The 24,884-nt window shown below is 33.3% G+C and overlaps 5 protein-coding genes across 6 annotated transcripts; 1 reads left to right on the top strand and 4 right to left on the bottom strand.

The window, feature by feature from the left end:
- Positions 1 to 729: 729 nt before the first annotated feature.
- Positions 730 to 2,866, bottom strand: LOC131641024 (probable prolyl 4-hydroxylase 10). Its single transcript, XM_058911355.1, has 7 exons — positions 2,622 to 2,866; positions 2,452 to 2,530; positions 2,249 to 2,346; positions 2,031 to 2,128; positions 1,750 to 1,879; positions 1,462 to 1,649; positions 730 to 1,337 (listed from the first exon to the last, which is right to left on the bottom strand). Exons 1-7 carry the CDS (start codon positions 2,792 to 2,794, stop codon positions 1,267 to 1,269), a joined length of 837 nt encoding a protein of 278 aa, XP_058767338.1. The 5' UTR covers positions 2,795 to 2,866; the 3' UTR covers positions 730 to 1,266.
- A 1,286-nt stretch (positions 2,867 to 4,152) lies between these two features.
- Positions 4,153 to 7,624, bottom strand: LOC131640998 (probable prolyl 4-hydroxylase 10). Of its 2 annotated transcripts, XM_058911347.1 has the most exons (7): positions 7,375 to 7,624; positions 7,215 to 7,293; positions 6,033 to 6,130; positions 5,799 to 5,896; positions 5,520 to 5,649; positions 5,232 to 5,419; positions 4,205 to 5,108 (listed from the first exon to the last, which is right to left on the bottom strand). In XM_058911347.1, exons 1-7 carry the CDS (start codon positions 7,545 to 7,547, stop codon positions 5,035 to 5,037), a joined length of 840 nt encoding a protein of 279 aa, XP_058767330.1. In that variant the 5' UTR covers positions 7,548 to 7,624; the 3' UTR covers positions 4,205 to 5,034. The 2 variants fall into 2 exon arrangements, with proteins under 2 accessions (XP_058767322.1, XP_058767330.1); XM_058911339.1 differs by having other exon boundaries at positions 4,153 to 5,108; positions 7,215 to 7,624.
- Positions 7,625 to 13,659: 6,035 nt separating this feature from the next.
- LOC131641036 (probable prolyl 4-hydroxylase 10) lies at positions 13,660 to 15,600 on the bottom strand. Its single transcript, XM_058911364.1, has 7 exons — positions 15,245 to 15,600; positions 15,097 to 15,175; positions 14,757 to 14,854; positions 14,550 to 14,647; positions 14,349 to 14,478; positions 14,061 to 14,248; positions 13,660 to 13,929 (listed from the first exon to the last, which is right to left on the bottom strand). The coding sequence occupies exons 1-7, from the start codon at positions 15,400 to 15,402 to the stop codon at positions 13,856 to 13,858; spliced, it is 825 nt and encodes a 274-aa protein (XP_058767347.1). The 5' UTR covers positions 15,403 to 15,600; the 3' UTR covers positions 13,660 to 13,855.
- A 4,370-nt stretch (positions 15,601 to 19,970) lies between these two features.
- LOC131641045 (probable prolyl 4-hydroxylase 3) lies at positions 19,971 to 21,705 on the bottom strand. The gene is made up of 6 exons (XM_058911372.1): positions 21,478 to 21,705; positions 21,308 to 21,386; positions 21,048 to 21,151; positions 20,799 to 20,896; positions 20,507 to 20,636; positions 19,971 to 20,402 (listed from the first exon to the last, which is right to left on the bottom strand). The coding sequence occupies exons 1-6, from the start codon at positions 21,645 to 21,647 to the stop codon at positions 20,132 to 20,134; spliced, it is 852 nt and encodes a 283-aa protein (XP_058767355.1). The 5' UTR covers positions 21,648 to 21,705; the 3' UTR covers positions 19,971 to 20,131.
- A 1,965-nt stretch (positions 21,706 to 23,670) lies between these two features.
- On the top strand, positions 23,671 to 24,884 carry LOC131644971 (uncharacterized). Its single transcript, XM_058915609.1, has 2 exons — positions 23,671 to 24,202; positions 24,304 to 24,884. Exons 1-2 carry the CDS (start codon positions 23,671 to 23,673, stop codon positions 24,882 to 24,884), a joined length of 1,113 nt encoding a protein of 370 aa, XP_058771592.1.

Consider the following 24,884-nt stretch of genomic DNA (forward strand, 5'->3'; position numbering starts at 1 on the left):
TCGGGCTCCACGGTGGACGCTAATTGCACTTACAGTGAGTACACTAGGGGTTATCACGCTTTTAGTGAGATGTATAATAAGCCTATATGTTGTAATATGTAAAATTAGTGGATCAATTACCCAGATGTCTAGATGGGCTATGTATAGGCTCAACAACTTGATATAGGGATTGTTGAAAATACCAGTTCTAGTGTCTAAAAATTCGGCCACGGGCTCCTCGACTTTGACTAATAATGGAGTGAGTCACCCCATATTATAGAGAATATAGTTAATATATGCGACTTGCGATTACTCCAGTTACTCTCCTTATACGCGGCTAGAAACATTCTATTATGATCCATGATTGAGGAGCATTAGGTCGCGGGCGAGATTATGTGCTTGCCACTTGGCACCGCCTTTTTGTGCCCAAGTTCTTCTCGTGTTACTTACTATCTTCATAATTGGTAGCATGAGATCTTGAGGCCCAACTAAATTTGTTCTAATTAACACTCAAGCACGCGATCAGGATCAGATGTGATTAAAGTAAGACCTACTACTTCACAGTTTAATAAATGGAGCTTTGAAATGTAGTTTTTTTTTTAACACTTGTACATGGAGCCAATTCACATTTACTAATAGTTATTACTTAGCCTTGAAAACACTACCGCACGATGTTTTAAGCCTAAAAAATCATTAGGTACAATATTAACATGCGATGTTTTAAGCCTAAATAATCATTAGGTACAATATTTGCACGGCATGAACTAATACAATGATACAAACCTAAAAAGAAGCAAATCAACATGCAAGGTGGATAGTGAAAACTCATATTATGGTCATGAAGTGATGAAATAGTAAGCCGCAGCTCAAAATAATAGTTAGAAAGAAATTTAATTTAGTAGATTGTAGACAGATATCAGTGTTCCAATTGTTGCCATAATGCACCAAATTCTAAACTACCTCTCCACACAACATACATTTTCTCACTATATTTATGAACTTATATGCCAGTCAGTCAAATCATTAAACAAAAAGAACTTAATAAACATGACAGTGCAAAACAAATCACAAAATTGAGAAGATATTTCACTTCTGACGACTTTTTATATGAAGTTTCATGCAAATATTCTATCAGCTGATTCAAATATGAATCAGCTTAGCAATAATGTACAACATATAGAAAAATAAACACTATTGCTCCGCTCTATAACTGTAAAATTATATTTATATTTGTATTTATCTCAGTGCAACAACAAGGGAGAGATAACATTCTACAATAATGCATATTCAGGTGAATTCGGCCATCCGCATCCATTTGGCACATGACCACTTATCACCCTTGATTACTGGACAAGCACCTGAAAATTATCACAGATAGGTATGTAAGTTTATCTTCTTTAAATAAAAGTGCAAGTTCTTTAACACACAAGCACCTTATTTAGAGCTATTAAGATGAAAGTAATGAAAGAGCAACTAACTAACCATGCAAACTTGATGGATCAAAAGTTGAATCAGGCTTAATGCTCCAGAAAAGTATAGCATCACCCATCTTTGGTTTAACTGAAAGTCCTTCTTTTCCACAATCAGAAAGTTCATTCCACCAAGGAGCTGAGCTAAAATCTCCCTTTGCAGCTGGAAACACTGTTTCACCCCCTTCTTCAACATCTGAACTGTATCATCAGAATACAAAAAGTGCAGACCAATATCAGCATCATATCCATGAAGAAAATTGAATTCAACAACGAGGCAATGAAAACTGAAGTCACTTACAGGTACATCAGCATTGTTGCAATACGGTTACCCCCATTCCGAATATTATACTCATCTCTAAAAAAATCAAAATGAGGTACATACTTTTGACCAACTTCATAATGGAGAACATTAAATTCTTCGCCATTCTCTGCAAGTAATTGTTGTTTATGTATAGGACGAAAAAATAACATACTATGTGAGCATCATAGTCCGGAATCAGATGGTTTCACTAAGCATTAACTAGCATCAAAGCGTAATGTTATGAACAATGGAAATAACTAAAGGAAGAAAGAGCTCACCTACAGGTATAAAAGTAAAATCAGCGATTCTTTTCTCAATATTCTCCACAATTTTATCATGTCCTCTCGCGAGAAAAGTTCCAGAGCTTGTCCGTATACTAAATGCAAAAGGAATATGCAAACAAAAGGTTGTGCAATGTCAATCTAAACAAGGCAAAGGAGAAACTCAAAGAACACTTGATAAAGGAACTTCGGGTTCCGATAAAGAGAAATCTAACCTGCTGTTCAAATTCTTTCCAGTTTCATTGTCAACCACTGATGATCTTCGCATATGAGGCTTGGCTATATTGATTATATGTTCACATTCCTCTTTTGTCTGCTAAGATCAATCAGCAAGAACTTAGCATTTTGGAAATGTAAACATTCTAACATTAATACTACTTAAGGGATTAGCCCGGAAAAAAGGGAAAAAAAAACTGACCAGGAAATGATGATATAAAAACGCTCTAGGCTCCCACGATATGATTTCAACCCAACGCTTATTGTTATCGTCATTGCTTCTGCAAAAGTTTATGAAAAAGAGAGTTTATATACTGATGGATTAGGAAGCAGAAAGGAAAATGAGTTGTAGTAGTGAAATTGAGGAGAAACCTGAGAGTGTTACTACGAGAGATGAAGTTGAGGTGGTTGAATTTAGGGATACGGAGAGTTAATAGAATGAGAATGAGGATTGTGAAGATCACAAACAAGATGAAGATCAACGTCTGTAAAGTTGTTAGCGACGGTTTTCGAAGCGCCACACGAGAGTGCCTGAATTTCGCCATTAACAGTTATTGAAAATGAACAAATTGAAAAAGTTGAGTAAAGTAAAATGTGTAAATTTCATCGAATTAATTAAATAGAACTGGAAGAAAAAAAAGAGAGAAGAGAGAGACCTTAGTTTCTCTGTGGGAAGTGTTGTGTTTCTCGTGTGCGCAAACTCAAAGTCGTTTATTTTCCTAATGTAGCAATGAGTCAATCATACTAAGCGGATACTATTACTCAATTGAAGCCACTTGTAATATCTAAAGCAAACTTTGAATCCGAATATACTATAAATTATAGAATCAAATGATATTTGTATTGTTGGTTGAAAAATGCTATGACTAATAAGTATTTGTTTTATAGTGGTGAAAGAAATATTATAAATTTTGATTATATTTTAAGTATTTAAATAAAAATTGTCTCATAATTTCAAGTTAAAAATGTGAGAATATATTTTATAAAGAAATTGATTTTTTTTATTTATTTATTACTTGATGCCTAATAATTTTTTTGACTTGACTTATTTCAATCTATTATTCTCTTATTATCTCTTTCTTACCACTCTTATACTTTTATGAAAATTGAGAAACACAATATAAAGTACAAAATCATCTTTTTAGCTCCTTTCAGTTCATTTTCTTCGTATTACTTTATTAAGTGAGATCTATACTAAGAAGAGCATGTTGAATCATGAAGATTTTCACTTAAAAATAAATAAATTCTACACAATATGCTAATTCAAGGTAATTACTATTTTATATTTAATACTAACAAAAAAAAAACTAAAGCAAACTTTGAATCCAAATATACTATAAATTAAAAATTCAAATGCTATTTGAATTATTATTTAAAAAATGCTATAACTAATAAATATTTGTTTTATAATTGTGAGAAAAATATTATAAATTTGATAATATTTTAATAAATTATTTTCATACTTTTTTAGTTTAAAATGTGAAAAAAAATACTTTTATTTATTTATTACTTGACTTGACCCAATAATTTTTTTGGCTTGACTTATTTCAATCTATTATTCTCTTATTATCTCAGTCGTATAATTGCGTCTCGTACTTTTATGAAAAATGAGATGCAAAATATAAAGTAAAAAAATATTTTTTACTTCCTTCAATTCATTTTATTTTAATCATATCTTTTAATTATTTTAAAGACTCTATTTTATTATGTTATATCTATATTAAGAACCATATTAAGAATAGCATTTTTTTTTACAAAGAGAAATAAATCCTAGGAGGGAGAGAAAGACCATTATCAAATAATTTTACTTTAATCATAGGAGCTTATCTAAAATATGTTATAATCTATATCTACTAGTATAAACCAACGATTTAGCCTTGTCAAATATAGGTTAGGTAAAATCAAAACATCATGCCAAATTGGCATCACTTGATGATACTGTTTTTTAAATGGCTTTTCTGTTTTTTTCATATATTACCAAATTTTGCTAGTATTTTACGGGTTTAACTCCTTGTTATTGTTCTTGAATTGAATTCTCTGCAATTTTCTGAAGAAAATGAAAAAGCTTAGTTTATAGAGATTTGCTGAAACTCTAATGTTTACACCCCACCCAGTTTACATATTTTGATGAAGCAATCAACTAGAAAAAGCAAGTTGTTATGGATTGAATCCATACAACAAGCATACTATTTAAAGTGTCCCATGACTCATTTCAATTTACAATGCAAATTAATTTCTTTTTTTTTTAATTGTACCCTTTAATTATTCCTACTTTTATCACTCTCAATACTTAGTAAAAACATCATTCTCTCTTTCATTTCTATACTTTTTTAATATGTGTGAAATGATCAACTTGATCACTCATTGTGGAACGGATGAAGTACTAAATTTCTAAAGTAGAAAGCAAATACAGAAACCAGAAACCAGAAAGTAGCTTGATGTATTAAACTATATTCAAAAGGAAAGAAAATTGAATTGAATTGTGATCAATTTATTCAGGGTCTTGTACAATGTTGCACTGTAATAATGCAGAAGGCAATTGAATTCTCATGTTAAGCAATTTGAGCATTTTGGGAAAGATCATTATGTAATCTATTATACAGTAATCTGTTATAGAACTGTTTTATAGGGAGAGAAATAAAGTATAACTTGATTAGGTACAATATATGTATGACATTTCTAAATAAACACATGTAGCTCTGTAACTGTAAAACTATACTTATATTTGTATTTATATCATTATAACAAAAAAAAAGGAGAGATAACAACCTACAATAATGCATATTCAGGTTCTGTATTTAGCCATCCGCATCCATTTGGCACATGACCACTTATCACCCTTGATTACAGGACAAGCACCTAAAAAATTATCACAGATAGGTATGTTAATTTATCTTCTTTAAATAAAAGTGCGAGCTCGTTGACACAAGCACCTTAATTAGAGCTATTCAAATGATAGAAATAAAAGAGAAACTAACTAACCATGCAAACTCGATGGATCTAAAGTTGAATCAGGCTTCATGCCCCAGAAAAGTATAGCATCGCCCATCTTTGGCTTAATTGAAAGTCCTTTTTTGCCACAATCAGAAAGTTCATTCCACCAAGGAACTGAGCTAAAATCTCCCTTGGCATTTGGGAACACCGTCTCACCCCCTTCTTCAACAACTGAACTGTATCATCAAAATACAAAAAGGGCACACCAATATCAGTTTCATATCCTAGAAGACAATTGAAGTATACAATGAGTGAACGACAAGTAAAGTCGCTTACAGGTACATGAGCATTGTTGCTATACGGTTACCCCCATTCCTAGTATTATACTTATCTCTAAAGTAGTCAAAATGAGGATCATACTTTTGTCCAACTTCATAATGGAGAACATTAAGATTTTCGCCGTGTTCTACAAGTAATGGTTGTTTATGTATAGGATGGAAAATAACATAATATATCAGCATCATAGTCAAGAGGGTTCCTTTTTGTTGATACACGTTGAATCAAAAACATTAATATTATGAACAACGGAAAGAACTAAAGGATGAAAGAACACACCTACAGGTATAAAAGTAAAATCAGCTATTCTTTTCTCAATCCGCTTCACAATTTTATCATATCCTCTCCCGATAAAAGTTCCAGAGCTTGTCCGTACACTAAATGCAAAAGGAATATGTAGACAAAAGGTTGTGGAATTGTCAATCTAAACAAGGCAAACGGGATTTATATTCTACACTGAACTCAACTGACACTTGATAAAGAGCTTTGGGGTCGGAAAAAGAAAAATCAAACCTGCTGTTCAAATTCTTTCCTGTTTCATTATCAGCAACAGCTGACTTATGCAAACTAGGCTTGGCTATATTGATTAGATGTTCACATTCATTTTTTGTCTGCTCAGATCAATCAGCCAGGTCTTAGCATTTTAGAAATGTAAACATTATAAGATTAATAGTATTTACGAGATTAACCTTGAACTATACTTAAACAAAATATACACATGTCATGTTAAAAATGATACTCTAAGTTTAAAACTCTGTCTCTCTTCTAAAAGTTTAACAGATTATAAGAGAAGTCAAAAGCAACAATTTATCTTATGGATTTTTTCTTTTCTCATGGTATTCAAATCTTTCATAAACCATACAAATATCTTGTTGACCTCGAAAAATATTACTAGTGTTGTTTGATTAAGTGCTTGGGAAAGCATTTTGTGATTTGGAACATAATTGTTTTAGTTATAATTGATTTTGTAATGAAGTGATATATATTTGGACGATCTTATTTTCAAAGTGAGAAGTAAAAGTTACTGTAAATTTTTAGATCCAATGCAAAACATGCTTTTTACGAGTCCTAGTTTAAGTAGGGCTTGAAAGCAAAGATATAAACCAATCAAATATAATTTCACTAAAAAATACATATGATCATAGGAGGCGAAACTAATTTTGTTGTAATCCATTCCAAAATGAAACCAAACATACACCAATAAGGAAACACTAGTTAACTTATATAATATGGAGGAGGATCCTCTGACTTTAGGGCAGGAACTGCACTCTACCTTTTCCTCTATCTCATTCTAAAAATGCAGTCTCTCTCATGTCGTTTCCCTCCTTATTTATTACCACTTATGACAAATACGGGTAATAAATTGGATGAATTGTAATTATAATACAAACACTTAATGACAAATAGGGATAATAAACCAGGGTAGCTAAGCAGGGAGGAACATCAGATGTAGGGGCACGAGTTTGAACCAGCGACATCTCACTATACTACTTTATTAAAGAACGAAGACATTCCTTTAATTTGGAGTGTTGTGCTTCATGAAACACAACTCATTTGTACTCCAAATATATAATATCATATTTAGATAATTAATCCACAATCCATGTCTTTCAGGTAACAAACAAAATCTCTCTATTTTCTTATACATTGGTGTTATCCTCTCAACATCAACAAAAAAAGTGGGGGAAAACTGACCAGAAAATGATGATAGAGAAAGGCTCTAGGCTCCCATGATATGATTTCAACCCAACGCTCTCTGGCATCATCTTCACTTCTGCATCGAACATATGATAATGAGAGAGATATAAAGAGAAAGAAAGGAAAAAGAGTTGTAGTAGTGGAATTGAATAGAAACCTGAGAGTGTTACTATGAGAGATAGAGTTGAGGGGGTTGGAATTAGGAATACGGAGAGTTAAGAGAATGAGAATGAGGATTGTGAAGACCACAGCCAATGTGAGGATCAGTATCTGTAAAGTTGTTAGCGACGGTCTTCGAAGTCCCACGCGAGAATGCCTGAGTTTTACCATAACGGTTATGAAGATAATAAATGAATGAATTGAAGGAATTTGATAAAGTAAAATCTGAAAATTGAATTGAATTGAGTGAGAAGAGAAAGAAACCTTTTAAGTAATAATCTCGCAGCAAGTGTGTATCTGTGGGTAGTGTTGCGTTGTTTGCAGATTGCGATACGGTGGGCTCAAAGTCGTTTCTTTTCCTAACGTAGCAACTAGCAACGAGTCAATGATATTGTGCTGGCTAGTGGCAGATACCATACCATGGTTTCATTTCATCACAAAAGTCGGACACTATGATTGATTCAATTGAAGCCAATTTTGTATTATTAAAATGTCTTTCTTTCCATTCTTAGTAATTACACATATTTACAAGGGCTAGATAAATTTTTGGTCTTATAAATATTGGAGTTTTATTTTTAGTCTCTCTAGAGTATTTTAGCAACGGTTTTAGCTGGTTTTAGCAATATTTTTTTTTTAAAAACCGTTGCCTAAAGACAAAGAGACTAAAAATAAAAACTGCAATATTTATAGGGACTAAAAATACTTTTATCTTTTAACTTTTCAATCAATATTAATAAAAAAGTTATGTGTGATAATTGTTGTTTAACTTTCAATTTATATATTTTTTATTTATCTCATTATTTTTTAAAAAAATATATATTCTTACACCGTTAATGTATACCATTTTGCATGTGTGATATTAGATCGAACTCTAGTAGGGTTAAGAGTAGTTTTTTTCTGACAATTCGACAGGAAATTAGCATGTCGTCGAAGTCTGTTCACATGTTGTAGTCGAAGTATGCTAGGATTGTTAGCATGTCGAATTAAGCCTATTTGTTATGCCTAATTTTTTAAGTTAGTTTGTGTAATGGGTATGTGTGTAATTAGTTTAGTGTATTAGTTTATTATAAATAACATACTAGTCTCTCATCATTGCACACTACAAATCCTAATTAGGGTGAGAGAGGTTATTTGTTATTCTATAACACTTGTAATCTTGTTTCGAAGAGAAAGTAAAGAATAACAGTTTATAACCAATTTTGTTGTGTTCTTCTTGCTTCCCTCGTTTCTATCCTTGTGGATTTTTTTACAAGAAAATAAACCTATTATACTTTGTTCTTGTCATCAATTTCACAACAAATTGGTGCGGTGAGCATGGAGAAGAATGCATGAAGGTTGAGAAAAACACAAGAAATGAAGGGTTTGAATTGGGTTTTCAAAAACTTTTTCTTTTAGAGAAACTATTCACCAAACAGATGAGATAGACAAGATGAGAAAGAGAAATAACATTTTCGGTTTATACAAGTTTATCTTAGAAAAGATTAATCTTGTCAACCCGCCAAGGTGATTTCGCCTTAGAAAAGGATTTAATCCACTAATCTTGAAAGATTACAAACAACCTCTAAGAGTCTAGAAAGACACCTTAGCTCTCTCAAGTATTGTTGAAAGTATTTGTGGGTAAATATTTTCGGTGTATATCGTATCCACAGAGATTGATTTAATATTACTGTCGTTCTATAGTTGTTTATTTTGAGTGAGAAAACTAGTTGAGTTTGTTTGTTTATCTTCACGTTGCATATAACAGAATAATAATTGAGTGATAAAAAGCTTAAAGATGATTAACAATGGTAAACGAATATGTTGAGTTCTAGGGTTCATCAACCTATTCCTATACAATTTATTAATTAAACCTTATTCGAACAATCATTTGAATTATTATCTTCACTTATCCTCAAATATGATTCCATGTCTGCAAATCAAATTAGATAAACTTTTACCGGTATGAGATTCGATCTCTCCAAATATCAATATCGATAATAGTAATAAAGAACGATAATTATGAAAACCCAATCACAATTCCATCTCTGCAAATTGAGATTGAATCAATATAGTAACCTAGGGCAAAAGTTAGAATCCTTTCTTTCGATCAAAGAATCCACAATGATTTAAGATAAAAACAAGGTTTCTTATTGATAATAAATTCAAACAATTGTTCATAAGAATTAATCAACGGTATTGTATATTCATAAGTTAACTACTACCTTAAACTCAACAAGAAGAATTTAGCTCCACATAGACATGAAGAACAAACAAGGTTTCATGGATGGATTCATCTTCATCAAGGGAATATCTTCAATTGATGTTGAATTCTCCGTCGGATGTTGTTTGCTGTTCTCGATTGGGATTGCTCTCTGAATTTCGCTCGCAAAAAATCTCTCTTCAAAAAGTTCTGGTTTATGAGGATTAGGGCTTGTATTTATAGCCTTTTCCTTTATAACGCAGTCACCGCGGCGCGACACGGGCTGGCGCGGCGCGACCCCAAGACAGAAGGTTTCGCGCGTCTCGCCTTTGATTGGCGCGGCTCGCCACTTGCTTTAACTCAACTCTTTGTGATTCCTCTTCTTCAGAGCTTCTCCGCTTGCGTGTTCCTTCGTCTTTGCTTCTTAACTTCAATATCTGCACAAATAACACCCAAAGTGACGCAAGTCGTTCTACAATTAACATCGAACCTCGAAAGTTCAATTCTAACTATAAAACCCTTAAAAATCATAAGATATATTCACTTTTAGCTCAAAAGGTAGTTAATGTAACACATGAAAATACCATTAATTCACTCCTAACAAGTATTCAGACTAACAACCTAGTCACTTGAGGAAAACAAATCTCAACAGATTTACAATAGAAAGTGTTTACAAATAATGCTTCTAAATAAGCATATGAAACAAAGTATAAGAACAAGTGTTTACACAAATAATGAGCAACAACTCTTGTGTTTTAAAGATTCTCTTAGAAATAGATTTCTTACAATGGAGTGTTTAGAACAATATCTCTCTAATTTTTTTCTCTAGCTTTTCTTTCACGTTTGAAACTTTTGTATGCAATAGTTGAACAGTAGTTTTGCAACTTCACAAAGCTTGAGCAATTTTTCTTCAATGGTGAGTGCCTCTATATATAGTCCCAAAAAGTATATTGTTGAGAAGGACAAGACGTCACATTCCTTGCCAATTGACATAACAGATCAAATGTGGTGGTGAGAGACAAAGAGCACATAAAATTAGGGTCGTACACACGTCCTTGCAGTAGTGAAGAAAGTAATATAGTATTCTACCATTATGCTTCTAGTGCAAGTTTCTGATCTTTCCTTCTTAGAGATATACTTCTGATCTAAATTAATGAGAGCATAGAAGAGATCAAGTAACGTGAAATATTTCAGAGCAGTATAGTCTTTAGAGTTAAACGCAATAACTTATTTGAACGACAGATCTTGATTTCTGAGTTGGAAGAAAAAGCTTATCTGAGCTTTGAAATCATGACTTTTGATCTGGAAGAGTAACTTATCTAAGAAACACTTGAGAATCATTTTCTAACGAACATTTAACATTCTTTAGAACTGCTGATGTTACAATAAAAATGGATGAATTATTCTTCTGAGGTGTGTCAGCGCTGGTTTTGATGATCTTTTAGATAGCAATTCATGATCAATTAAAATATTATATCTGCACATAAAAGAAACTATTAGAGTATAAAATTGTTACTTATAAAATATATGTGTTTATATCATCAACACTAAAGATTGAATGCATAATCAAATCTTGTTCTAACAATATCGTCAATAAAGTATGAGATTGAAAAGCTCACATGAGTGATTGATTTCGGTCTATGGCGCTTGAAGATGAAAGCCCTGCTGGTTCGGGTGGATTGGTTAGAGGCACTGAAGGGATTCACAGCCATGGACGTTGCGTTAACGGAGAAGGAGAAAACGGCTATGGTAGAGAAAGCCCACAACACTGTCTTATTGAGTCTTGGTGATAAGGTTTCGAAAGAGACGACGAAGGCGGGTTTGTGGTCGAAACTCAAAAGTTTGTACATGACCAAATCATTGGTCAATCGCCTCAACCTGAAGCAAGCTCTGTATTCATTCAAGATAAGTGAAGAAAAATTCTTGGATGAGTAGTTGGATATGTTCAATAAGCTGATTCTTCATCTTGAAAATATTGATATCAAGATCGATGATGAAGATCAAGCTCTGTTGTTGCTGGTGCTTTGTCCAGATCACATGTTCACTTCAAAGAAACTCTATTGTATGGAAGAGAGTCTCTAACCTCTGAAAAAGTTTAGTCTTCCTTGTTCTCAAAGGATTGAAACAAACAAAAGGAGCATAAGCCATCTTCGACTGGTGAAGGCATGTTAGTTAAGGCGAAATTCACAAAGAGATATGGCAAGTTCGACAAGAAGAATGGTAAAATCCAAAAAAAGAGGGTGGATTATCATCAGAAGCTAGATTACCATCAAAGGCTAGATTACCATCAGAGGCTAGACTACCACCAGAGTTTCAGACTCGAAATCATCTTTAGAGTCTTCTTCAAAGTTAGACTCACCTTCGGATTCAGCTTCAGACTCAGAATCTCCCTCAGAGTCAGAATCTCCTTCAGAGACAGATTCTCCTTTAGAGGCATCTTCCGGAATACCTTCCGCTCCAAAAGCAGGACCATACTTGTTCCAATCCCATGTTTCTAATTTTTTCACTATGACATCTATGTTGACAACAACTCTATTAGTGATTGTGCAATAGATTTTATGAGCACTTGTATAGTGGTAACTTATAAGAGATATGACATTGCTTCTGCCATCCAATTTCCTTCTAGTAGCATCATGTACATGTTTGTAACAAACAGAACCAAACACCTTCAGATGGCTCACACTTTGCTTTCTTCCAGTCTATTTCTTTAAAGGAAATATTTCCTTTAGCTTCTTAGTTGGACAACAGTTGAGCACATAAGCTACAGTACCAATAGCTTCTCCCCATAATGTATGAGGCATATTCTTTTCTTTCGACATGCTTCTAGTCATGTCAAGAAGAGTCTTGTTTCTTCTTTTAGCAAGACCATTATATTGTGGAGTGTAAGGAGAATTCACCTCATTTTCAATACCATTATCCTCACAGAACTTCTTGAATTCTCCATATATAGTTGAACTCACCTCCACCATCGGTTTGGAAGATCTTCAACCTTTGTTCACTTTGATTTTCAGCCTTCACACCAAACTTCTTAAACTCGGCAAACACCTCATGTTTGAACTTAATGAGTACTACTTATGTCATTCTTGTGAACTCATCCCTAAATGACACAAAGTACTTGTTCCCTCCAAGTAAAGGTACTTCAAAAGGACCACATACATCAAAATGCACAACACCCAAAGCATGAGTTGCTCTTGGAGGCAATTCTAATGAGAAAGGCAATCTTGGTTGCTTGCATTTCATACATATGTCATATGATTTCTATGGTGCCATAATCTTTAGAATTCCAAGTTCCATATTCTTTGAATTCAAATGCCCTAAGCTTTGGAAGTTCAGATGCCCCAATCTCTTGTGCCACAACTCACTCTCCCTTGCAACACTTGCTGCACTAAGACATTGAGTGTATCCTATTTCAACATTCACCTTGAATGACCTATTTCTTCTTAGCTCAGAATGTATAATCAACTTCTAATTACAGTCATACAACTTCAAGAGATTGTCCTTCATGGTTACTGAAAAACCATTTTCAATCACCTGACCAACACTCATGAGATTGCTCTTCATGCCAGGAACATATCATACATCCTTGATCAGAGCAGCTTTGCCATTCTGCAACTTCACTCTGACATTTCTCATTCCTTCAGCATATAGATACTTATCATCAGCATATTTGATCTTGGTTTTTCTACCAGAGTCAAAATTAACAAGTCATTGCTTGTTTTGAGTTAGGTGATTTGAGCAGTCAGTGCCCACATACCATCAGTTTACCATGTTTTCACCTACATTCTCAGATGCCATTAATACCATCAGTTTACCATGTTTTCACCTACACTCTCAGATGCCATTAATAGCACAGGTTCATCTTTGAATCTCCTTTGGCTATATTGGCTTCTTCACACTTGTTTTATTCATTTGACCAACAGTCAGAGAAAAAGTGGCCAAATTTGTTACAGTTGTAGGATTGAACCTTTCTTTCATCAAACTTCTCTTTTCCCTTATGAACATTCTTTAGGCAATATTTTTCACGGTTGTAACTATATTTTCTTATTGTTATCAAAAAGTAAATGCTATCAAAAAGAAAAATGTTGTAGTGATTTTCAGTTGAATTTAATAAACAATAGAATTTAATAAACATGATAGTGAAAATAAAAGCATAAATTTGAGAAGATATTTCAATTTTTATGACTTTTTATATACAACTGCATGTAAATATTCTGTCAGCTGATTCATATCAGACTCGGGTTAGCAATAATGTAAAACATTGACAACTGTTGTGTAACCATAAAAGTAATACTATATATATTTAGGTTTTGTATTGATTAGCCCGCATCCATTTGACACATGACCACTTATCACCCTTGATCACAGGACATGCTCCTGAAAATTATTTCACAAATAGTTTTGAAAAGTCATTTTCTTTAAATAAAAGTGCAAACACATATTGATACACACATCATGGATGATGCTATTAAGAATATGATAGTAAAAAAGCAATGCAACTAACTAACCGTGTAAACTTGATATATCTAAAGTTGCATTAGGCTTCATGCTCCAGAAAAATATAGCATCACCCATCTTTGGCTTAATAGAAATTCCTTTTTTTCCACAATCAGAAAGTTCATTCCACCAAGGCACTGAGCTAAAATTTCCCTTGGCATATGGGAACACCGTCTCACCTCCTTCTTCAACATCTGAGCTATATCATCAAAATACAAAAAGTGCATACCAATATCATCTTCATATCCCAGAAGAGAATTGAAGTCAACAATGAGTGAATGAAAACTGAGGTCACTTACAGGTACATCAGCATTGTTGCTATACGGTTTCCCCCATTACGAGTATTATACTCATCTTTAAAGTAATCCAAATGAGGTACATACTTTTGTCCAACTTCATAGTGGAGAATTTGCAGGCCTTCACCGTGCTCTGAATATTGTGTAACACAGTTGAAGTAATGGTAGTTTTAAAATAGAAGGTAAAAAAAATACAAAACGTACCTACAGGTATAAAAGTAAAATCAGCTATTCTTTTCTCAATATTCCTTACAATTTTATCAGCTCCTCTCTTGAGAAAAGTTCCGGAGCTTGTTCGTATACTAAACACAAAAGGAATATGTAAACCAAAGGTTTGCCATCATTGAAGTTGCAAAGGAGATTTAAGACACTTGATAAAGAAGTTTGAGGTGGAAAAAAGAAAAATGTAACCTGCTGAGCACACTCTTTCCTGTTTTAGCATCAACAACAACTGACTTATGCATACTTGGCTTTGCTATATTGATTAGATGTTCACATTCCTCCTTTGTCTGCTCAGATCAATAAGCTAAGCCTTAGCATTTGGGAAACGCAAACATTGTAACATTAATAGTAATATTATATTAGAGGATTGGATTGGACTTGAAATATAATTAAACAAAATATAAGCATATCATGTTAAAAACGATACTCTCATTACAACTGAATTTACCGGTCTCTTTATACATATATAATCACCTAAATTTATATTCCACATTTTTTCTACTAGTAGAAAAAGAAACAATAAGCTGACCAGAAAATGATGATACAAAAACGCTCTAGGTTCCCACGATATGGTTTCAACCCAACGCTCTCCGGCACCATCTTTACTTCTACATAGAACATATAAGAATTAGAGAGATAAAGGTAAATGAGCAGTAGTAATGAAATAGAAAAGAAACCTGAGTGCATTGCGAGAGATGGAGCTGCGGTAGTTGAATGCTAAGAGAATGAGAATGAGGATTGTGAAGGTCACAAACAAGGTGAGGATGATCAATCTCCCTGAAGTTGATAGCAATGGTTTAGGAAGTCCCACACGAGAATGTCTGAGTTTTACCATAACTGTTTTCGATAGAGTTCAGTAATGTAAAAACTGAAAATTGGATTGAACCGGAAGAGAAAGAGAATGGGAATGATACTTTTTAAATCATAATTTATTTTCTTTTTCTTCATCGCAAATCTGTCTCTGCAGATAGTGCTGTATGCAGATTGCGTACTGGATAGTGTAACAATGAGCCAATGATACTGTGCTGGCTAGTGGTGGATTCCATGGTTTCATTACTTCATAAAAACATACTCTATTATTCTATTGAAGCCAATTTTATATTATTAAAAGTGTCTTACCGGCTCATCTTCATAGTTACATTTCTTTTTTTGTAAAAAGCTTTATGAAAAGAAGGAAAAAATTACTAATATATTATACTCCTGTTATTAAACATTAAATTTTCCAATCTTCATAAATTTAGGTTTTGTAACTGATAATCTTAAAATACAAATGATAAGTTGTTATATTTAAAATTTGAAATTTCAAAAGACATCTTCGAGAGTGATCAAAGGAGATATCGAGGAAAATATAAAAAGATAGCTTCGAAACAAGAGAGAATATAGACATAGAAGAAGGCACACTCGAAATGTGATAATAAGTATTTGAATAATATATACAGTGTCCAGGAAATCATCTTTTAGTGAATGATTGAGATCGATCTAATAGTGTATTTCTCTTAATGTCTCAAGGTTGAATTTCACTAGGTGCTAATAATTCACATATGTATTAGTACCCACATGACAAAAGCTCTAGCTTTAAATGACGCTTCATCAAGTGTAAATGAACAATGGAGTTGGTCTCCCGTTTAATCGGTGTTATGGATGACCATCATTCACTAGGTGCTAATAATTCATATATTGTATTAGTACACACATGACAAAAGCTCTAGCTTCAAATGACGCTTCATCAAGTGTAAATGAACAAGATTGGTCTCCCGTTTAATTGGTGTTATGGATGACTATCAAGTTTATATATATATATATATATATATATATATATATATATATATATATATATATATATATATATATATATATATATATATATATATATATATATATATATATATATATATATATACACACACACATACTACTAAGAAGTATATATAAAAAAATTCATTGTATGCAAGATATTAGAAATACAGCATGTTCATGTCCCATACAAGATATTAGAGATCTGCACTTGAAGGTCATACCTACCTTCACCAAGATTGATTGTTGATGATATCATTATCACTGCTTTCAATAGCGTATACAATTTGCATGTTTTAAATGAATCCAACTTCTAATCAGGTGTTTGTTCCAAAAATTAGAAAATATTTTTTCACAACTTGCAATCCATCAGTAAAGACTTTTAGAAATAAATCATAGTTGTTCAAAATCTTCAACAATAAAAACATCAACACCATTGTTTGAGGTGAATTGCAAAAGCTGAAAAAATTATTTTGTTCAAGTTAGAAGAACATTTTTTCTCAGTTTTGCAATCCATCATACAAAAATGATGCGTTCGACAATGGGACGACTACAAATAAGATAGCATTAGGGTGAAATCTGTTCGGCGAGTGTTTTATAGTAAAATCTGATTATTTTATCCCTCGAGTTATCAAGAAACCGAAGGGTTAAATCATTTATCATACAGTTGTTAACAAATAAAAACATAAAGTGCATTAGTTGGGATTCAAAGCATGTCTTGAATGGTATATCACCTCGGTTTTTAAAACAACCGAGGCAACAAGTTGCTTATATATATATATATATATATATATATATATATATATATATATATATATGGCGTGCCTTGGAATAACACCTCGGTTTGTTGGATGACGTGAAAGCTTCGTCATGAAAGCGTTATTTGTTGTAGTGGTGGCAGACCCATTGCGGCCTCTGGATTGGCAAACTACCAAGAGGTGATAGATTGATTATGGTTGTTTTTAGTGGTTTTTCCACTTTCTTTTTGTGTTAGCTTTATGTTATGGGGTTTCGATTGTTGTAGTCATACGCTTCTGGCATTTATGACAGCACCCTTGACTCTTTGTGTAGGGGCTTCAATCTCTTTAGTCATAACCCAGACTCGTCGTTACCTTATACGATCAAAAAGATATTTTAAAATGTTATTTGTTCATTAATAATGGAGAGATCTCAATACAATTGTGCAGTGATCAGTAATACAAGAAATAATTGTGAAGATAAAATAGAAAATATAACTAGGTGGGGCTTGCCACCGCTTATTCTCCTAGGTCCATAGCGTGTAGGGTAAGCCATTTTTAGTTATTGGGCCGACTTGATTTACTCTACATGCAGGAGGCCAAATGTTCATGGTACTTAGCTTCCCAATGATGGAGGCTACATTGATCTCCCTGACCTTACACTTCCCTTGGTTTTATTGCAGTGCATGTTTGATTCTTCGAGTTCTTTAAGATCAACATTAATCGTGACCGGCTCACCATGGAGATTGTGTAATTTGAGCTCGAAGTGGACCAGCGAGGCCACGACCTCAAGGACCTCTACAAAAAGATGTAAAGGATGCAGTTGTTGACGTTCTTGCAAAGGACTACAAGGAATTGTAAGTCCACGATTTTGACGTATTCTCCTTCCCCTACGAATATCAATAGCTCTAGGAACCCCCACTAGCGGGTGGTCATGAGTTACTTCCATCGATAAGTATATGTGACACGTTAAGGTGTCTGACCATCGCAGTTATAACCAGAGGGAGGATTTCTTTCGAGGTCCCCCCGACCTTCTCGTTGTCTCAGAACCGAGCATCGACCTATCTAGAGTTTTGGCTAAGGCGCTTTAGTATTTTTTATGTACGACCATCAGTTATGCAATATTCCTTTTCATTGTCCCTTATGACGGGACATTTACCCTCGGTGCTCCACTTGTTATGGTGACAATATGTTGGTGTTTCCCTTTACTAGCTTTTACGTCTTCGTTGTTGGTCACTTCACTAGCCACGACATTCGCAGACTTGGATGGAGACTTATTGTTTGACGATTTTTCCATGTTTCTCTTGCTTCCCTTGGTATACTCTAACAAGATACCTCTCTTAATCAAGCTTTTGATGGCATCATTCAGATGGATGCATTCATTGGTGGTATAGCCATAGACCTTGTGAAAATGGTAGTATTTTGTCTTATCATTTATGGAATATTCCCTAACTTGAAAGGGGTTTCTGATCCCAGCCTTTTAGAATTTTGTGTTGGCAGAAACCTGGTATATCTTCTCTCTATAAGTGTTCAAAAGGGTTTACTTATCCCATCGTTCATGAGTTCCACTGTCAAATTGATTTCTTTTCCTGTTGAAGTCTTTCCCAAATGACCCGTCAAACTCTTGCATCTGTTGCGGCTGGGTTGTCAAACCAGGCGTTAAGTTTCTCTTCCAAGTTGATGAAGGATTGTGCTTTGTTCAATATCTCTTTCACGATATCGGCCTCTCTGCGCCCCAACTTCTGTCTGAATAAGCTATCAAGTAATGGGTCGTTCTCAAATATCCAGTATTTGAGATCTTCTTCACCTCCATCTACTTCCACAACTACTTGTGTGAAACAGTCGATGTACGATCATAAGCTCTCCTTCTTTCCCTGTGTTATATTGCTTAGAATCGATATTGTCACTGGCTGCCTTTTCTGGACTGTGAAATGAGCGGTGAAGCTCTTGCACAAGTCGATCCACAACTCAATGCTTCCATTCGGCAGAGCTTTGAAGACAGATCTTGTCAGAGTTAGTGCAAATAGATAATATGCCTATATTTCAAGCAGCTTAGATGAATCATTTCTTTCTTTGGGTCAGACCTACTGGCTCTTCCTATCGGTCCATAACAAAAATATTCTCAAATGGCCTTTCATTGTGTCGGGATGAAGATCCTTATTCCTTGAGATCTTCAAAACCAAATTGCAACCACCATCTTCCTTATTTCAATTTAATAGAAAATTGAAAAATAAATTTATAAAAACACAAAATCTAGTATTGAAACCCAGGTTAATTGCCTTCCAGTCAAGCTTCTCTACCGTTGAACTCATTGTGTTAACTTGTCAAAATGTTATCTTGCAATGGTGAGATGCGTTACCAATTTTCATTAAGGAAGAGTTCTTCAAAGATATGTTGGATTTGACTAATTATGATTTATTTTACCTTTGACTTTGAGGATTGGCATCTCACCGTTTGATGGCTGTAGTTTGACATGTTTGTAGGGTTTTGGATTTAGTGGGAGCTTTTTTATTCTCTTTTGATTTTTTCTGTGTCAAATAACGCCTCTTAACTGTACAATATTTTTATGTATGATTTATTTGGTTAAAACATATTATTCTAAATATATTATTTAGAATATTAGTTCTATGATCAGTTAAATTTTTAAACAAAAAGAACTACACAGAACAAAACAAATCATAAATTTGAGAAGATATTTCAAATAAAATTTTTGTTTTGATATACATTTAAATTTATTTATCTAATATATCGAATATTAAAATGTTGGAAATGTTATTCTACAGAATCTACACATATTATATAGGATATTATGTATATGTCCAATTAAATCTATAAACAAAAGAAGAAAATAAATTTGAGAAGATATTTCAGTTTTATTAATTTTTATTTGAAATTGTATGCAAATAATCTATCAGCTTTTTCAGATCAGGCTCAAGTTAGCAATAATGCATGTAACACATTGCCAACTATTATGTATCCGTAACTGGAAAACTATATATATGAGTGCAGCAAAAAAAATAGCGATATAATATCCTACGATGAAAAGGTTTTGAATTCACCCACATGCAGCCATTTAGTAGCTGACCACTTATCACCCTTGATCACAGGACATGAACCATGCATACTCGATGGATCTAAAGTTGAATCAGTCTTCATGCCCCAGAAAAGTATAGCATCACCCATCTTTGGCTTAATTGAAAGTCCTTTTTTTCCACAATCAGAAAGTTCATTCCACCAAGGCACTGAGCTAAAATTTGCATTTGCAACTGGGAACACTGTCTCACCCCCTTCTTCAACATCTGAACTGTATCATCAGAATACAAAAGGTGCAAACCAATATCAGCTTCATATATATCCAAATAGAAAACTGAAGTCAAGAATGAGTGAGTGACAAGTGAAGTCACTTACAGGTACATCAGCATTGTTGCTATACGGTTACCCCCGTTCAAAAAATTAAACTCATCTGTAAAGTAGTCATGATGAGGTACATACTCTTGTCCAACTTCATAATGCAGAACTTGAAGCTCTTCACCATGTTCTGCATATTTTTTAAAACATTTGAAGTAGAGATTGTTATGAAAAATAACATACTATCTCAGCATTGTAGTCCAGATGGCGAAGACAAATCAAAAACATTAGCAGAAGCACCAAACTTTAATATTATGAACAATGGAAAGAACTAATGGACGAAAGAACGCACCTATAGGTATAAAAGTAAAATCAGCAATTCTTTTCTCAATATTCTTCACAATTTGATCTTGACCTCTATAGAGAAAAGTTCCTGTGCTTGTCCGTTCACTAAATGCAGAAGGAATATGTATACAAAAGGTTAACCATCAATGAATTTGCAATGGCAATGTAAACAAGACAAATGAGATTTATTATATTATTCAACATTGAACTCAAAGGACAGTTGATAAAGAATTTCGGAGTCAAAAAAAAACCTAACCGGCTGTAGACATTATGTGCCGTGCCATTATCAGATTCAACTACAAGTGACTTATGCATATCAGGCTTGGCTATATTGATTAGATGTTCACATTCATCTTTTGCCTGTTCAGATCATAAAGCCTTATATTAGTACAATAAGAGAAAATACAAAGAAATGTCGCAATCAGCCATTGAATACTGGATCAACAGATTACACTCATCTAGGTCAAGTCTCCCTATTTTTCTACTCATCAGTGTTATATAAATGAAAAAACTGACCAGAAAATGATGGTATAAAAAGGCTCTAGGTTCCCACGATATGATTTCAACCCAACTCTTATTGTCGTCATCTTCGCTTCTGCGTAGAATCAAAGAGAAAGACAGGTCATATAGAGGGAAAAAACACTGTAAAATGAGTAGTAGTAGTAGTAGTGGAATTGGATAGAAACCTGAGAGTGTTATGAGAGATGGAGTTGAGGTGGTTGAATTTAGGGATACGGGGAGTTAAGAGAATGAGAATGAAGATTGTGAAGATCACAAACAAGATGAAGATCAATGTCTGTAAAGTTGATAGTGATGGCTTTCGAAGTGCTGCGCGAGAATGCCTGAGTTTTACCATAACGGTTTCGGAAGATGAAAGAATTGAAATAGAGTAAAGAAATTGAATTGAATGGAAAGAGAATGGGAATGGAGGTTTTGATTGTTAGTAAAAAAAATTCTTTTCTTTTTTCCTTTTGTGAAAAAGGTCGCAAATTTTTCTCTGTACGTAGCAAAGTTACAGTAACTGCGTTTTATTTTGGCTAGTGTAGAAAAAGCAAGGATAGTTCATATTTTAAAATCAATTTTTTTTTATAATAAGAAAGTCAAATTTATATTAACTTTTAATTATTTTATTTTATTTTAGTGATCATAAATATTGGGAATGCGTATATTTATACTTTATTAAAATTTATGTTATTAAAATGGTCTTTCATCCAACTCTTTCATAATTACATATAGACAGTAATTTTAATATTCTTTTTCTTTAAAGTTTTATATATATGACTTTCTTTTGACAAAAGTTAAAAAGCTTTACAATACCAAAAAAAAAAAGTTAAAAAGCTTTATTACATTGTGCCACAGAAAATCTTATAAAAAAATGATATTAATTTTATATCATACTCTCCTTTTTTGTTACAATGTATATCACACACTCTTCTAATTAAGTATTAAAATATCTCATTTTCAATAATTCATTATCTTCTCTCTTTTTTTCTTTTTTTTCATAATTCACAAACTATATATGTGAAATTCTCCGACTTATATTTTTGGACAAAATAGTTATTTGCTATATTTTATTGGATAAATATGATATATTTGTCCATCTCATATTTGTTATATAAAATATTGTTAAATATTCATTAGATATGATTTTATTTTGAATTTAAAAAAACTTTAAAAAGGTAATGAACACATACAATACTAAAACATTGAACTATCACTTTGACAATTAAATTATTAATCAATTTTTATTAATGGAAATTATTAATCAACAAATAAACACAAATTAAAATTTCTTTTTTATGTATGTAATATTTATGTTTAAATAATATAACATTTTGGTAATTGTATTAATTTAAAAATATTTATGTTTAAATAATATAACAATTAACAGACCGCGTCACGTTTGGCAAAAAACTTGGAAGACGCTGTCCGACGGTATTCTGCACCAACAAAGACAGTTAACTAATATAAGAGGTACATTGTTGTAATATATTTATAGTTAAATTATTTGTTGTGTGTATAACAAGCTTTTATGCATATCTCAGTTTGAGGTCCTCACAAACAAGGAATCTTCTAAAATATGTTCCTTCTGATCTGTACATTAATTTTATATTGCAAGATTTTAATGTAACATGAAATAACTTAATGTGCTGCTGTAATGCATGTATTGTCAATTGATACCCTTTTAAATTAACTTCCATGCCACGACATATCAAGTTTTAATTGGTGCTTTTTTATAGATATGCAGTTAACAGAAGCTGAGTTGAAAAACTTGACACTCATTGAGATTGAGAATATGTTGCAATCCAATCGAAGAAGTTTGCACGAATTCAAAGACATGCCTTATTCGGATGCTTATGTCACGCGGCACGTTGGAAACAGACTGATTTACGAAGAACATGATTACAATACTGAAACTGAGCGAGAAAACTTCAACAATCTCTTTCGAGCCCTTACAGGTGATAATTTATATTTATACTATTTGATGGCATAAGCTGACAGTCCCACAGGTAGACATTTTTTGAAATATCACAATTTACATTATGCATGATAGATGAACAACGCTCAATCTTTGAAAAAATCATGGAAGCTGTCGGAAAACAAAGAGGAGGGGTCTTTTTTTTACATGGTTATGGAGGCACCGGTAAAACTTTCATGTGGAGGACACTATCAAGTGCACTTTGTTCGAAGAAAAAAATTGTGCTTGTTGTTGCTTCAAGCGGTATAGCTTCATTGTTATTACCAGGTGGACGAACTGCTCATTCCAAGTTCAAAATTCCTGTGCCAACACTTGACAACTCCACTTGCAATATTGATAAAAACACTGAACATTCTCAATTATTCGAGGCAACGACGTGATAATATGGGATGAAGCACCTATGGCTCATAAAAATTGTTTTGAGGCATTGGATAGAACACTTAAAGACGTCATGACCAAGAAGGGTCTTGGGAATAAAATCTTCGGCGGCAAAGTTGTTGTTTTTGGAGGAGACTTCAGACAGATTCTTCCAGTTATTCCGAGAGCAGGGCGTTCTGATATTGTTCATGCATCCATATGCTCCTATTATATCTGGGACTATTGCCAGGTTCTAACACTGACAAAAAACATGAGACTTCAGCAGGGAAGCGATAATACAAGTTCTAAGGAATTAGCGGAGTTCTCAAAATGGATTTTAAATGTCGGTGATGGTAAGATATCTGAACCAAATGATGGATTGGTGGACATAGAGATTCCTCAAGATTTATTGATTACCAATTATGAAGATCCTATCAAAGCTATTGTTGAAAATACATATCCCAATTTGGTTAATGTATTCCAAGATGTTGCATATCTACAAGGAAAAGCAATTCTTGCCTCAACCATTGAAGTTGTGGATAAGATCAATCATTATGTATTGGACCTTATACCAGGTAATAATTATTTATTCTTTTTTTGGTGCATGGGAAAAAGAATATGCAGCCTATGATTTTGAATTTACTAATGTTTGTATCTTTCTGTTGATTTTTTTTAGGTGAAGAGAAAGAGTATCTTAGTTACGATTCAATTGATAGAACTGACACGAGTTATACCAAAGCTTATGAAGTGCTAACTCCAGAATTTCTTAGCAAATTAAGAACATCAGGTTTACCAAATCATAGAATCAAATTGAAAGTTGGTACTCCCATTATGCTTATGAGAAATTTGGACCAATCAGATGGATTGTGTAATGGAACAAGATTGATTGTCACAAGATTGGCCAATCATGTCATTGAGGCAAAAATTATTTCTGGCAAGAACATAGGTAACCTTTTTTACATTCCTCGAATGTCTATGTCACCTTCAGAGTCACCGTGGCCATTTAAGTTGATTAGGAGACAATTTCCAATTATTGTCTCTTACGCAATGACAATTAATAAGTCTCAAGGCCAGTCTCTTGATAGTGTTGGTTTGTATTTGCCTTCTCCCGTGTTTAGTCATGGACAACTTTATGTTGCAATCTCAAGAGTTACTACAAAAAGTGGTCTTAAAATCTTAATACACGACAAAGAGAATGTTTCGTGCTCCACTACCACAAATGTTGTATACAAGGAGGTTTTCCAATCACTTTGTTAG

This window comes from Vicia villosa, linkage group LG1, assembly GCF_029867415.1.
Source record: "Vicia villosa cultivar HV-30 ecotype Madison, WI linkage group LG1, Vvil1.0, whole genome shotgun sequence".
Taxonomy (NCBI): Eukaryota; Viridiplantae; Streptophyta; class Magnoliopsida; order Fabales; family Fabaceae; genus Vicia; species Vicia villosa.